Source organism: Caretta caretta, chromosome 5, assembly GCF_965140235.1.
Source record: "Caretta caretta isolate rCarCar2 chromosome 5, rCarCar1.hap1, whole genome shotgun sequence".
Lineage (NCBI taxonomy): Eukaryota > Metazoa > Chordata > Testudines > Cheloniidae > Caretta > Caretta caretta.
Genome location: NC_134210.1, coordinates 66,570,821 through 66,587,098, shown reverse-complemented (window position 1 = coordinate 66,587,098; position 16,278 = coordinate 66,570,821). Strand labels below are relative to the sequence as shown.

Sequence of the window (16,278 nt, the reverse complement as noted above, 5' to 3'; positions counted from 1 at the left end):
GGGGGTCAAGCCTACGGTAAAAATCTAAATGTCTTTAAAAGGACACTGTCAAGAAAATAAATCAAAATTTTAAAACAATTTTCTTATTTAGATTAAAAACTACATCCGAGATCAGTAAAAAGGGAAGAATTTATAAAAATCTAATTTACTTTTCAATATTCGTGCTGTTTATTTTTCGCAGTTTAAATTAGTTAGTTAGGCTTTAGATTATAGTCCATTTCTCCGTAAGAGTCATTTCTCCAATCAGTGTGCTGCAGGGATGGCTTTGCAAACATTCAAGGGAAATGTTTAGTTGTTTCTTTTTAAATTATTTCCATTAGAATAAAATCAATAATAGAAACATTTCTATTGGTTTCAGATTTTATAGGAGCTTATTATTACAAAATCTACATTTGGGGCCAAATAAATCTGACCTTAGAGCATGAATGCAAATTAATCTACTGGGCCTGAAAACAAAGTAAATTAAATAAATACAAAAAATTATAATTATGCACCCAAAACCAAAGAAATAAAAAATAAACATAGCTTAGAAAACAAGCCAAAAAGTACTTAAAAGCAAAAAAAGTAATAATCTTACTTTAGTTTGATAGGAAACATCATAATAAAAAAGGCTTTAAGCTATCAATGTCCATCTTATCTCTTGCAATAGAAAGATCTTACTTTGATTCAGCCACTAACAGCATAATTAGCCATTTATTGGACCTGTTTTCTAAGTTACTGGGTGCTTATTTTGATTGATTTGACTTTTTAGCTTTGTCTCTGAGCAGACAATAGCCCTTTTGGGGTAGGAGGGTTATATACTAATTTCATTGCACAGCTTGTTTCATTAGTAAGTATTGTTTTCAGCTAATTGCTTTCTCCCATTTTTTTAAATGAACTTTGCATTCATTTTTCAGTTTAGCAGAGAAGCTTTTTGTTGCATTGTCTGAAATGCTACTCAAGGTGCTGTAACTGAATTTTTAGAACCACCAGCAAAAACATGTTACAGGCCTGTAATACTTCATCTCAAATGCAGTGACTCAACACACTAATACACTGACACTGTCCTCCTAATGAACCTAGATGGGGATATCTATTCCACTAATGCACGGTGTAACACTACATTTATCTATTGCACTCTGCTGCAGTAAGCCCCAGGAGGTTTCCATTTCACAGTAAAGAATATAGCTAGCTATATAGGATCAACTCTATTCTCTCTCTCTCTGGCTTGTCAAGGATGAGGAAGAAATAATTGAATGAAAAAGAAAACCCCTACAGAAACAGAGCAGGATGCTACCAGTATTACAGACACTCTCCCCAAGGACTTCAGATGACAATGACATAGGTTGACGCAACATTAAAAATTGCAGATAAACAAAGCATGTTAGGTTTAGATGTAGAAGTTTGGATCCAGATGTCCTTTATAAGTAAAAAAAGAGGGAGGGAAATTACATGGTTCCTGTTTAAACTCATTGTAGGCAGGTCAGCTGTATTAAATGACCTTTTGTGTATTTCCTCCTGATTTTTACTAGCTCTGCTAACTTTCTGTGGCCTGTTCTATAATATTAGCACCTGGACATTTACATCTTCTAGAAATGGCTCTAAAGAAATCCCTGACTAGCCAAAAAGATTCCACCTTCTAGAATGGAATTGGAAGGCCAACCACAGACATCTAGCACATGGTCATGCATTCATCCAAGTCTCATTGCCATATTCTGTTCTCAGATATTTCTGCGCAACTCCTGTTGATGTGAAAGTATCTGAGGACAGAACATGATCGTTAGTTCTATCTTTGGCAACAGTGAGTACTGAAGTAATAAATAAGGAGAAATGAAGTCATGCAACTTCCAAAACAGCTAGCATGATAGTCCTCTTAGTACAGTTTTGGTACTAACAAAAATTGAAGTGTAGAATATGTGCAGAAAAAGACAAAGAATTCCTTTAAGAAGGAATGAGAAGACGATGAGTAGTTCCTATAAAATATATGCTTGTTAATTGCGTTTCCAGAACCCTTGATGTTCCAAATCACAGTAGCAATAAAAGCTATTTTTAGAACAGGGGATTTGGGGCTAATGCCTTTGCAGAATAAAAGCATGCTCCTCATGAAACTATTTTGTGTTAACTCTACAGAATCACGTATGGGTAGATGTCACCCTACACAACACCAGCCTTCCACCCCTCGCTATCAAAAACCCAGAGTGTCTGGGTCTCCTCCACCAACTGGACAAAACCAGGGATGTGTGGATTCAGCACTACTGCATTCTGAAGGATGGCTGTTTGTATTTTTATGCTGGCATTCGCTCCACACATGCCCTAGGTAGGTGATACTCCTTGTTTTTAAATGATTCATATTAACATGAAAGAGTGTACACTATTTTAATACAAGTATTTTATTATTCTAAAGGTGAAATAGTGCCCTTCCTGGAAGAAATCATATTGGGGTTGGCAGGTTAGAGAGTGAAGCAGTATTGGCTGAATGTTAGTGACAAGAGCCACCCTGCCAGAGCGGGTCAAAAATTGCTCAAGCTCCTTAGCTTCATCCCACTGACAGCACACTCTGCTGCAAACTGCCCTGAGTTATTGCTTGGAGCAGGTTTCCATGTGATTATGGTATTTCTCCATTATGTAGGCAGGGAAACTCCTCTATCCACTGGGGGAGTAGAACTTCCACTGGGCCAACAGGGCCAGAGCCAGCTGAGCTCAGTCTGCTGGTGGGGCCAGACCCTGCTCATGGTGCTCTGTAAGCTGGGAAGGTAGTGACTCCCCTTGGCAGCTCCTCCAAGATTGGGGGAGTGGGGGGCACTAGCCACCCTTTGAAGACAGCAAGACAGCAAGGCCATCAGGGGTCCCCTACAGAAGACTCCCAAGGTAAGGGTGGAAGCTGGGTCCCAGGAACTAGTACTGGCACTTGGGACCAGCACAGCACTGGGGAGAAGGGGTGTTTCAAGAAGATGGAGCAGCAGGGAGGGGGGCAGCAGTCACCTAGAAAGGGGGATGAGGCTCAGGGCCAGGAAATTTGCTGCTCCCAGTCCTGAGGAGTTGGAGGTAGGAGGCACTAAAGAGGGTTGCTCTCAGATCAAAGGACAGACCACTTCACTAGGGCTTCAGGTACACTGCAGAGAGGAGGAGGGTGGAGCTCTGCCTGTTACACATGTTGAGGGACCAGGCTGCCCTTCAGCATATGTAGCAACACTAATTGGATGTCTGGTCCTAATGGTAAGCTTGCTAGGGGATGAGGCCAAGCCCCCAACATGATAGCACATATACTGTCATTAGCTGCACACATTAGAAAACTTGTTAACTCTGTGTGATTTTCTTATACACTTCAGATTTCTCTCACCTTGTATGTTCCTGCCTGATTGGCTACTCTTTTCTCATTCCTCTGCCTATTGGGGAAATACATTTAGCTGCTGTATTGGACAGTATTTTACTATTTGTTACAATTCAGTCAACAAAGAGGTTTTGTATTATAATTTAATAATAATCTTTAGCACTCTTTAATAATAAATAATAATAATATAGCACTCTTTAGCTTCAAAGGGTTGTACAACAATGAAATAACTAGTGCTTACAATATCTCTCTGGGGTTGAAAACTGAGACAGAAACTTGCCCAAAGTCATACAGTGAATCAGTAGCAGAACTAGAATTAGTGATCAGGTATTTTGGGAGGTTAGTTCTATGCTCTAACTTCTCAGCCTCATGCCCTTCTGGTCTTTAAATACACTATTGTTTAAAATAAACCAAACCAGCTTTCTTTGACATTGTAGTGGATCTTCTCTTGCTATCCTAACTCCTTTTCTGAACTGTTCCAATCTTATTGCAGATGGTACCTTACAAACACAGTTTCCACTGACAATGTGTTAACTGGTATCTCCTTGGTACCTGATATGATGTCAGTAGGACTATTAATGTAGGACTCACAATTTGGAAGACAAACTTTGATAAACTTTGAATCAGCTTCCTGGGACATTTAAGTAGAGTTGTGTAAATAACTTATGTTTCAGTTCAGTGGCTGAACAGTTCAGGTTGACCTGAAACAAAAACTTTTAAAATTTTCCAGCAAATTGAATATCTCAAAATTTCCTTTTGGGTTGAACAAAACATTTCATTTTTGAGGATTTTTAAAAATCTTTTAAAATAAAATTAAAGTAAAATTTGAAAGGAAAAGTCCTTTTAAATCAACAAATTGAAATTGGTAGTTTTAAAAAATGAAAAGGAAAGGTTTTGGGAAGGAATGTTTGGGTTTGGTATTTCAGTTGGAGAAACAATTTGGTGAATTCAACATGAATTTGCAAAATGTTTCAGTCAACTCAAGTCTGCATTTTTCATTTTAAAAAGTTTGAAAAATGTCACCCAGAATTACTTTCAAGCCCATTATCCACCATGTAACCATAAACTGAACAGTTATTATTTCTTAGGGAAGTGTAGTCACTGACACTGAGGCATAGATGAATAGGTCATGAAAAGTACGTAGCTGTTATGTATGTAACGCCCACTCTTCAGAGTTAACTGCCTTGGTTGCTTTTGGCAACACTTCAAAGAAAGGGAACTACTACCACCAGCAGGAGCTTGGAATTTTGAAATTTGCCTCTCTTTCTGAATTTAAAGGGACAATAAAAATCAAAAGCTATCAAAATTATATATTTTTGTCCATTCATATTTAATAACAAGCTAAATTCTTTCTAAGAAATCCTTACATCGGTACTGCCAACCTGTGTGCCAGCCAACATGAACAACTACAAATGAAAAGGAATTATATAAATTACTGGCACTGTGTTGGAATTGCACACAGTAACAGCTCAGTAGTAAACACACTGAAAGAAACTATATGGAGTCCACTCCTTATTTACAGCTGATTTTATTCCCATCAAAGCTGCTGGTAACACTTTCATTGATTTCAGTGGAAGCAGGATCCATCACCAGGTAATAATTATTTGAAAGCAGGTAAAATGATGTGTCTAAAATACTTGAAAAAATGAGCCACATTTGCAAAAGCAACTTCGAAATTCTCATGACCAAAATTACACACCCACATTTTGAGGTTTGCCCCCAAAACTGTGAGTTCAAAAAGCTGGCTGCATGATTTTCTGTGTATGAATGTAGAACATGGGTTAAGGCTATTGTGAGCATTTGGACCCATAATCATTTTAAGCCTTTATATCTCTGCTATTGACACTTCAAGTCAGAGCCCTAGTGTCCTGTTTCGTTTTGAAAAGTGCTATGTAAAAATGGCATTTTCTTACTCAAAGGAACTGCTATCTGTGTATTCATATTCATATCTGCTGCCATAAGTGACATAAGTACCTTTCTAATGCTTTCTGTTTCCATTATCCCTGTAGAGTCAATGCAGCCAAAAGGGACTGAGCTGGATTTCAATACTTTTCATGTAGCAACAAATTTATTTACTAAGTTCCAGTAAGGGACAGATCAGTTTCATCTTTGCAACACCATGGAGAGCACAGGTGTAACAGAGGGCAAAATTTGGACTGTAATAATAAAAATATTTAGCAGTTGTATAATGTTTTTCATCCAAAGATTTGTAGAACCTTCATTGATGGTGATGATGTGCAAAATTAAAAGAACTCAGTTTGACTTTTATATCTCAGGTAGAATTGCAGGGCTGGCAGGTAAGAAAAACAAATATTTGTTTTACTTGTAAACTGAATACATTTGATCTGGAAATCATTGTAACTGAGGAACTGCCATTTCTCCAGTCACTTTTCAAAGTAAAAATGGACATTTAATGTTTTTTCACTAAATATTTTTATGTATATGTATTTTAATTCTCTGTTACATTATTTTTGGAAGCATCACTGCCTCGATCTCTGAAAAGAGAATGTAAAAACCTTTCCGTTGCTAAGTAGAAGGAAAGAACTTGGCACATATGCAGTTTACACCAACAAGTGGTTCATACCACTCTCTATTTGTGCTGTTTCCCTTTCTCTAGGTGGGATTTACCTGCAAGGTTACACTGTAAGTGAACAGACACTTGGCTCCAGGAGATCTGTAATTGAAATGAAACCCCCATCTGAAGAGTTTCAAACCTTCTACTTATGTGCAGAGAATGTAAATGAAAACAAACGGTAAATGGAGATCTTTGTTTCACTTCTCTTTGCCAAACTCTTAGAGCAAGTAAGAACACTGTGGTTCAAGAATGTTTGCTAAAATCTTTCCCTTTTGTTTTCACCTGCTTGCTTTCATCTCTCCGTAACATTAGTTTTAGTCGCACTGCAGCAAAATATGCTGGCACATGTGAGTCATGAGTTCTGTTATTGTCATCACTGGAGTTATAGCAAGGCTGAATTGCGGCAGTTCAAGAGGGAACCTTGTGATGGTAGCTCTCATAAGGATGTGTGAGTAGTCATACTAAATGGAAGCACCTGAGTGCCTTTCATGATAGGTCAGACTAAGTGAAAAGTAGGTACTTCTAGTTCTCACAGATGAATTACTTCCAACACTGATCATCATAATTAAAAAAATTGCTTATGAAGTCATTTTCTAAAAGCTACATTCTGTAGTCTTAGTGCAGAAAAAACTCCCACTGATGCCCCTAAGACTAAAAGTTGTAGGATTTGACTTATAATGAGAAGCTATTAAATAATTTGGAAACTTGTGCCCAGATATGTTGCTCTTATAGCCAGTTCTTCCCTTCCCACTGTCTCTAGTCCACTTATTAGCATTTTTAGTGACAAACAGTACAACAGATTTATAAAAAACAATTTCAAGAGAATTTTATCTTCCAAGTGCACATATGACACCCATTCAGTGGCTGTTGTTGGTCTTTCCTCTCTTTCAGATGGATTACTGCTTTGAAAACCTCAGTTAATAAATGGGTAACTCTACACCAGGCCATTCAAGACTTCATGAACCGACCACTGGAAGAGACAAAGATGTGAAAAAATATATAGTTTTTCTTCATACTTTTCTTTATAATACATTTCAAGACAATATCTCCCAACAGACAAGATATTTTAGCACCAGATGAACTTTAGCAGTGGTATGTACCACACATCTTTTGTAAACATTAGTAAATAAAGCTGATTTATGTTACCTACATTGTGGATAGTCTTTCTATTTGTGGTCCATGGTCCCCTAACTTAAGCAGAGTCACTTTGGATTTATACCAGCGAACAGGGATTTTGCCTGAATTGATAAACTACACTTCTTGCTGCATCATAATACAGTAGAATCTCATATACAAACACTTTGGAAATGGAGGTTATTTGTAACTCTGAAATGTTCGTAACTCTGAACAAAACATTATGGTTGTTTTTTAAAAAGTTTGCAACTGAACATTGCAAACTTTACTATGCAGAAGAAAAATAAAATAATTTTTACAAAAGTATGATTATAGTTCATTATTTGTACTAGCACCTGAAGCATACTAGTGTTATGTTACTATGTTTGAGATTTATTTTCACATACATTCTACTGCAAATATATCAGAACTCAAAAAATCGTCTCGCGGCATAAGTCAGCATTTACTGTTGAGATTTACACTTCCATGCTGTAGAATCAAGACTAGATTCTTAACTGGTGTAAATAAGTATAGCTTCAGGATCTGGCTCTTTATATTTTGTGATTCTGATGCTTCCAAATGGAAGCAAAATCGATAAATTGAAGGGAAAAGTATTACCATTTCATTTTTCTCCAAATGATCCTAAATACAAGTCATCTGTGAAAAATATATCACTGCTTTTAAAGGTAACAAGCCAGCTCTCAGCTGTAGCCAGGTTCTATAGGGCACAAAGAGGATCCAAAAGATGACTTGTCATGTTTCTCTGAGCCAGAGCTGGTTCTCACCCAACACTAATGCCTGCATAGATCACAGCAGCCTGGGAGTTGTTCTAATTTATGTCAAGTGGCTAATGGAAGCATTGCCTGAGTGGCAATTTGCCAGCCAGAAATTGCCTTAGGGCAATGCACATGTCTTCCCCTGCCTAAAACTGCTGGGGGACAATGGTGTTTGGGTCGAGAAGGCTGGCATACGAAGGAGCTCTCTATGCCTACTGGTGACCCCATGCCAGCAGAAGTCATAGTCAGTAGTTCAGGGTCATACTTAGCTGTCATCAATGTGGCTGATTTTATTTTCATTTTTTAAAGTATTCACAGCACTCTTATCTGATATATAATATTTTGTTTGAGTGGTTTCTCCTGGGACTTTTTCCCAGACTCCTTGCAGATGTCCAAAAGGAATTTCTCTGAATAATGTTCCCTCAACACACATAAGTTTCTCAATCTGACTTTTCAATACATGTGTAATCTAATTCTAATTGGACAACTGTAATTATAAATAGCACTATATAATTCAGTGTTCGTACATTTGAGTCAACTTAATTATGAGTTTCTTTTGTCACTAAAATGTATTGATGGTGTTTGTCAAGTTGTGTTTATTACATTTGTCTCTCAAGAGTTTTTTCCCAGATACCTGAAGGGGACTGTTTCTTCCTGGCTGTAGAGGTTGATTTTTGTTTTGCTTTGTTTTGTTTTGTTTTAATATGCCTCATCATTTTAATTATATTTGAAAAGTGGGGGGAGATTGGAAAAAATCCATTTATACTATTGCAAGTGTTTGTTATGTGTTTTCTGCATTAGTTTGACATTACTGCAGCTCACTCTCTAAAACAAATTAACACATAATTAGAAGCATGGGATTTATCAGACCTTTCAGTCATCAAGTGCAGAATCCTGCTTGTGTTGCTTCAGAGGAAGGGGGAAAAAAATTGTATCCTGTCAATTGTCCACTGTTTCACACAGCAAAAAACCTCTCACTCTTGTAGCAATCAGCTTACACCTTGAATCACGAGATAGGATTCCCTTAGTTTAGCATACATAGAACTGCAGCATAAAATGTTAGTCATGAACATAAAGTTAGCCCAACTATTTAGAAATCCAGCTAAAGTAGTTAACTCTATGACCTCTTATGGCAGTGAAGTTCGCAGATTGCATGTTGTTGGATGAAGTATTTCTGTTTAGATTTTCTAGCTTTAGTGGCCATTTATTTAATCAAAAGACCACACTTCTTGAATTAGGAAGACAAAATAACATAGGGAGGGCCTAGTCACTTTTTAGTCTTCAGAATCCTGAATACTTCAGTTTAGTCTCCTCTGATTCTTGTCCTTTCCCTGCTAAATATCCTAGTTGTTGTTATATCTCATCATACTGTTACCCCTTTTTGACCCAAGTGACTAGTCAAAGTTCAGGGCCCTGGGGATGTTCCAGCTGAGAGGAGAAATTGATGGAGACTGGTATTTTCTTTGATGCACTCTTGTTAATTTACAAAGAATGTACAAAATCCTGCTTCTCTGAACACAGGAGGAATCAAGAACAAGGGGTAGCTTCTTTGCCTAGGATCAGACTCAAAATTCTCCCTTGTGGCTTCACCCAGCATACAGCCTCCTGTGTGGCTTTCATTAGGCTGTCTCGGTTGCTCTTTGTATCTGTGTTCTGTCTTCTCTCTCTCTCACCTCCACACACTTTTCTAAAACAATACTCAGACAAAAAAAAAACAAAAAACCCAACCCTCTACCCACACAATCCAAACCATGTGCATGGGTTCACATACTCCTTTTGTCTAAGGTGGGGGCTTCTGATTAACTCAGCTTTACAATGATGCGAAGCAAACATTCACACCAGACATCCATCAATTGCCACAAGTTTTTAACTCAATCCATCAAGTTTAAGCCAGCTCATAACACCACATTAACTTTCCTGTATACCTAAGCCCTCGTCATTGCCTTCCTCTGGACCTTTTCAGCATTCACTACATCTTCCCTAACACAGGGGCGTTTCATCATTAGACATAGTGGTTCAGATGAGGGCAGACACTTGTTCAATATAGGAAACATTATGCTCACGCCTGCTCTTGAGCAGCACTTGCAACTTGCATTGAAGCCATTGTGGGTAGGAGGCTGGAAGGCGTGATTAGCTGTGGGATGCATTATTATTTTATTAATTTAGCAGGTAGGCATTTGATTACATTATATAGTCTTTTAATATGTACTATTTTATTACTGTGTGGTTTGCAGTGAGCAAAGTGACTGAAGCATTATATAGGCACTAATAGAAGTTGACATGAATAAATTAGCTACCCCCCTTCTCCCCCCCCCCATATCTTGCTTTTCTGTTTCATGATCTACTACTCATTAACCAATTCTCTAATCTGGTGATAAATAAGTAAAACGTGTATGAATAAACTTGTTAGTGGTTGTCAACCATACATTTGGAATTAAAAGCTTCATAAACATATCAGTCCAAGTAACAGCATTGAGCTAGGAAGTTTTAAAATGTAAGCAGGGTCTGAAGGAGTTCTCCCCTGTCACCTAGCCAGGTGGAGGAGAGATTTCAGGAGCAAACTGTATTTATATGAACCCACCTATGCTACCACAATATCCAGCAGATAGAGAGAGCTGTGTTGCTCAAATTGATCAACTTTGACTGGTGTTGGGTTACAAATCACTTTAGTACTGATTGTAGGGCAGGGGGTCTCAAACTCAAATGACCACGAGGCCACATGAGGACGAGTGCATTGGCCCAAGGGCTGCATTACTGACACCCCGCCCTTCGCTGCCCCCGGCCCCACCTCTTCCCTGCCCCCATTCCAACCCCTTCACCGATGTCCCCACCCCAACTCTGCCCCTCAGGGGGTGCAGGAGGGGTTCGGGGTGCTACAGGGGGTCAGAGTGCAGCGTGTGGCAGGGGGCTGGGGTGCAGCAGGGGGCTCAGGGCAGGGAGTTGGGGTGCAGGAGGGATGCAGGATCCAGGGTGGCAGTGGCACACACCGGGGCCAGGGCAGGCTGCGTGCCTGCCCTGACCCCCGGCCCCTGCACTGCGAAGCAACCGGAATCATGTCCCTGCAGCCCAGGGGAGCAAGGGCACAGGGCTCCGTGCGCTGCCTTGCTGCTCCTCTAGGTACCTCCCCTGAAGCTCCCATTGGCTGCGGTTCCCTGTTCCCAGCCAATGGGAGATGCGGGAGGCGGTGCCTGGAAGCCATGGCACTGCAGGGAGTCTTCTGCCCCCCAATCCCCAACCCCAGGCCGTTGTGCCGGCTGCTTCAGGGAGCGGCGTGGGGCTCGCTGTGCCACTGGGGGGCAATCCCGCGTGCTGTAGTTTGCCCACCCCTGGCCTGGAGGTAGGCCGGGGGCGGGCTGCAGGAAATAGCCCCCCTGAGCCATGTGTTTGAGACCCCTGATGTAGGGGGTAGTGAAACATTGTTGTCTTTATTGTACAAAAAAAGGGGAGCAGACCTGTGCTTCACCTGTCTCAAATGAGGGGCTCGCCCTCAGCTGAAAGGACCTCTTTAAACCAGGGGCTCTAATGTCAGACTCCTGTGAAAGTAAGAGGGGTGGGGACAGGTGTCCCAGCCAGGAGATGTAGACTCTCCCTAAGGGGCCCCACTCTGGTTGAGCCTGTTTCTCCCCCCCATTCAAAAATAGAGATAAACAGGCTTCATTAGGAGCCTTTTGTTATCCTAAGTACTCAATAAGAGCTAAAATCACTTGTGGTGGGGCAGTGTTTCTGCCCAGTCTGCTGAGAGCTAAAAATCACTGAGACTGATCTACAGAAGTCACAGCAGAGAGGCAGATAGCAGCAGGAGGTGAGTGACAGGTGGCCATCAGGAGAGTGGAAAGCAGTCAGCTGAGAAACAGTGGCTGGCCAGGCAGTGAGAAACTGTCGGGGTGGCCAGCCAGAGCATATGCTCAAATGGCACAGCAAGCAAGGTACCTTCTTCCCCTGGTGGGAGGTGAACTCAGAGTTGTGTCCTCACTGTCCAAGGGCAACTACCATGGGTGGTGTATGGTGAGGGGGCACAGTAATGGAACCGTTGGTTATAGAATTCAAGAACATGAGGCAGAAGGCACTGCCCCACATACACTCTAGGGTGGGTGTCCTGATCACAGTTTTATGACTGTGACATTTTCCCTAATTAATGTTGGGTGACTGCCCTCCTTTCATTAAAAGTTTCTTTTCCACACTCAGACTCTGTTTGTGAGTGGGGAAGTATTGCCTCTCAGAGGTGCCCAGAAGTGCTGTGTAATTTTCCCAGGTTACTGGGTGGGAACTCAAGCTGATTCTATGCTGTATTGTTGGAAAGGAACCCCTAGATATTGAACCTGGCCCTGGTTGCTGCAGAAGGGTTACAGAAATATCTAATAATCCGAGTACCAAGCCAGTGTAATATAGGTCTAAATTTGAAAGCAATCATGACACTCCATTTTGTGTTAGAAGAAGACAGGTTTGGTCTCACTGCTGGTGTACCACTCGTCAGCAATTAGACTGTTGCCAGGGTATGGAACTAGAGCTGGATAGAAATAGCAGTCAGCCAGGAATATCAATTCCCAATCCAGGCTTTCCCAAGGGTGGAGCTGCTTGGAGTCCCAAGTTTTGATTCAGTTCCACTTTAGATTTTAATTTTAATTTTTAAGGGAGGAGGAAGAGAAACAAAATAGCATGTTAGTTTTTTGTTGCAATTAAGTTTCAAAAAATGAAACTTTGGGGAAAGATGCGAGTTAAGTTTGATGGTGTTTTCAGGGCAGCATGGACTGGGATTGCTGTGCAATTACTACATTATCAGTAACTCACATGTTTTCATTTGTTTGCCTTCAAGAATGTATAGTTATTGCTAGGATCCATCCCTATTCAAGGTTTTCTTACCTCTGCCAGGAAAAAGATTGCTAATGGAAGCATTCTCGTTTCAATATAGCTGAGTATGATATTGCAGGTCATGTTCTTGAAGCATGATTTATTAAGCAGGTTTGCTACACTCCAACTGGAACTCTTTTTCTGCCCTATTCAGCAGAAAATGTACACAAGGGGAAGCCACAGAAGGTCACCTCTATGTTTCCCACGCTGGGCTGAGCAATTAGCAGGAAATACAGTTGTGCCACAAAAACATTTTTGCCAAGTACATAATTGCCGGCAATAGAGGGCTGGTCAAGGACGGTTATTTGTTTGGTTCTGTCCCCCCCTCCTTCCCCATCAGCTCGTGCAGCCTGATTTAGCAGAGTTAATCTAGTGCTAACCTGCAGGAATAATGGAATACGCCTTAGCCAAATCCATGACACTACATTCTTGGATGGAAATCAGGTTGCCTAATACCCAGACTTCTCTTATATACCAACACTTATGCATATCTGTTATGCTCGCAAGATACCATGCTAATTTTAAGAAAGTGGAGGCAACCAAAGGTTTACAGGTGGATTATCTGCTGTATACAGGAATTAACATCTCTTATTCAGGAAGATCCTCTTGGGGCAAGTAATGCTAAAATGGGCTGGCTAGACACTTCAGAATAAGGGCTCACTGCTGATACTTAGGTGTTATAGTATCAATGAGGGTCTTCACCTTCTTTTTTCTTTTCTAGAGCATCTTGGTGCTCAGAATTTTGTACATGAAAAGAGAAAGGCATATCATGTGCAACGTGTTAAATAGTGACATTCTGAGGCCTTTAGTTAATTACTGTTTCCATTTAGGTCTCCCTCATAATTAATAAACCACTTAGAGGTTGAAGCAATATGATGAAACTTGTCACCCTACAAGTACATATTATTATTATTATTATTATTATTATTTATTATTAGAGAGGCTTTTGAATTTGTAAAGAAGCATCTAGCAGTCACAATCACAGGCATTATAAGTAATAATAAGATGATAATTTTACTGAGACATAATACTGCCTAGTTATTTTATTGCTGGTCATATCTCATCAAACAATTCTTTAATTTTAACAGGTAGGCCATAAATGTTTTCACTTCAGGAAAGATATGGAAATAAGCCATCAGAGAGCAGGAATAATTTCCCAGGATAATCATTCAAAATTCCACAAGTAAAAATGCCTCCTGAGATATTAGCTAAACAGTCACCATTCAAGAACTCTCTAATCTCTGGAGGCCTCAGCTGGTAAGAGAAAGAAAGGTGAATGCTGCATTCTGATTCCTTGGCAGAGAAAAGAATCGTAGAAAACACAACATGTAACACAGACAAATAAATTGACTCCGTTTGGGATCGATATTTTGCCAACTACACTAGTCCAGATCCTCAGCTGGTGTAAAACAACATAGCTATACTATATTACACCACAGTTTTTAGGAGAGGAAGAGAAGAATGTGTCCTCAATAGAATCTGCAGGAGGAATTTTATATGACCAAAAAGTACTCACAAAAGTTGGAATTGGCCAAAGTCAGACCTTCACAACAGAATCTTTCACTGTCACTTGACCATGAGTGACAAATGCCTCAATTTTACATGTCATCTAAAGGACAGCACAGCACTCTTTCCTCTGAAAGGGAAACTGACAGACATGGAGCTGATATGCAATAATATTACGAATACTGCTATGCAATTTTATGAATACTGTATGTGACCTGGAAAGTGAGGCGAAGTTATTGCATATTGGGCAAAGTGGAATACTTATTAGATACCTGCAATCTCAAAAATCAATGGGATCTATGTATGAAGGTGGCACAATAGCTGCCCGAGTAACAACACCAAGCATACACTCAAAAGACAATGGGGCAAACTGTTACCCTAATAGCAACATGCTTGGAACAGGGAAGGAGGAACACAAGTTGCAGGAGGGAAGAGTTTGAAGGAATTAACAGGAAATCAATGTGTTTGCACACACAGCTTGAATGCTAGCTGTAGTTACAGCATCACTGTAAATAAGTTTAGAAACATGGAGTACCAGCACCTGTAGTCAGTCTAGTGAGAGACACATCAAGGAAGAGTGTGATTAACAGGAAAACAAACAGCCAAAGAGACGCAGCCAAGATGGCGGAAGGTGAACAGAAGAAGAAACGGACCTTTAGGAAATTCACCTATAGAGGTGTTGATCTGGATCAGCTCCTCGATATGTCCTACAAGCAGCTGATACAGCTGTACAGTGTTCGCCAGCGCAGGCATCTGAACCGCAGCCTGCGTCGTAAGCAGCATTTCTTCCTGAAGCACCTTTGCAAGGCCAAGAAGGAGGCTCCTCCCATGGAGAAGTCAGAGGTAGTCAAAACTCACCTGTGCGACATGATCATCCTCCCCGAGATGGTGGGCAGCATGGTTGGCGTATACAACGGCAAAACCTTCAACCAGGTGGAAATCAAGCCCGAGATGATTGGCCACTACCTGGGTGAGTTTTCCATCACTTACAAGCCAGTGAAACACAGCAGACCTGGTATCGGTGCCACCCACATATCGAGGTTCATTCCTCTGAAATAAATGATGCTTCGGGAAAATGTTTTCTATATGTAAATAAAGAAAATGCTCCTGCCCGAAAAAAAACAACAAACATCCTAAGGCAGATAAAACAGGCAGCATGGAGAGACTCGGACCACTAGGAATGCTGGATTTTCAGACAAAGTTGCACAAGCGTAGAAACAAGAACTGAGCCTACACAGAGATGACCAAGAGGGATAAAGATAAGAAAATGAAAGTAAAGCTTTTATTTATTATCTCATTGTGGGAAATGGAAAAAAAGCTAGTTAGACACCATTGCAAGGAATATTGTCTGAAACACTGGAACAGGTGATAAAAGCATTCAGGATTTGACCAGGAGAGAAATCACCCTCCCTTTCCCCCATCAAAACCAAGATGACAGGTTTCAGAGTAGCAGCCGTGTTAGTCTGTATCCGTAAAAAGAAAAGGAGCACTTGTGGCACCTTAGAGACTAACCAATTTATTTGAGCATAAGCTTTTGTGAGCTACAGCTCACTTCATCGGATGCATTCAGTGGAAAATATAGTGGGGAGATTTTATATACACAGAGAACATGAAACAATGGGTCTTACCATACAGACTGTAACAAGAGTGATCAGGTAAGGTGAGCTATTACCAGCAGGACAGTGGTGGAGGAAGGAACCTTTTGTAGTGATAATCAAGGTGGGCCATTTCCAGCAGTTGACAAGAATCTGTGAGGAAAAATAGGGGGGGAATAAACAAGGAGAAATAGTTTTACTTTATGTAATGACCCATCCACTCCCAGTCTTTATTTAAGCCTAAGTTAATTGTATCCAGTTTGCAAATTAATTCCAATTCAGCAGTCTCTCACTGGAGTCTGGTTTTGAAGTTTTTTTGTTGAATTGCAACTTTTAGGTCTGTAATCGAGTGACCAAAGAGATTGAAGTGTTCTCCAACTGGTTTTTGAATGTTATAATTTTTGACGTCTGATTTGTGTCCATTTATTCTTTTACGTAGAGACTGTCCAGTTTGACCAATGTACATGGCAGGGGGGCATTGCTGGTACATGATGGCATATATCACATTGGTAGATGCGCAGGTGAACGAGCCTCTGATAGTGTGGCTGATGTGAT

At 40.4% G+C, this 16,278-nt stretch overlaps 1 protein-coding gene and 1 pseudogene across 2 annotated transcripts in view; both read left to right on the top strand.

The window, feature by feature from the left end:
* Nucleotides 1-7,009, top strand: part of LOC125637190 (uncharacterized) — a 62,787-nt gene extending 55,778 nt beyond the window's left edge. For both annotated transcript variants that reach the window (XM_048851383.2, XM_048851382.2), the window contains exons 9-11: nt 2,110-2,296; nt 5,928-6,063; nt 6,777-7,009. In XM_048851383.2, coding sequence (XP_048707340.1) covers nt 2,110-2,296; nt 5,928-6,063; nt 6,777-6,876 — 423 coding nt within the window. In that variant the 3' untranslated portion in view covers nt 6,877-7,009. The remainder of the gene's footprint in view (nt 1-2,109; nt 2,297-5,927; nt 6,064-6,776) is intronic.
* Nucleotides 7,010-14,742: 7,733 nt separating this feature from the next.
* Nucleotides 14,743-15,257, top strand: LOC125636661 (small ribosomal subunit protein uS19 pseudogene; annotated as a pseudogene).
* The last annotated feature ends 1,021 nt before the right edge of the window (nt 15,258-16,278 follow it).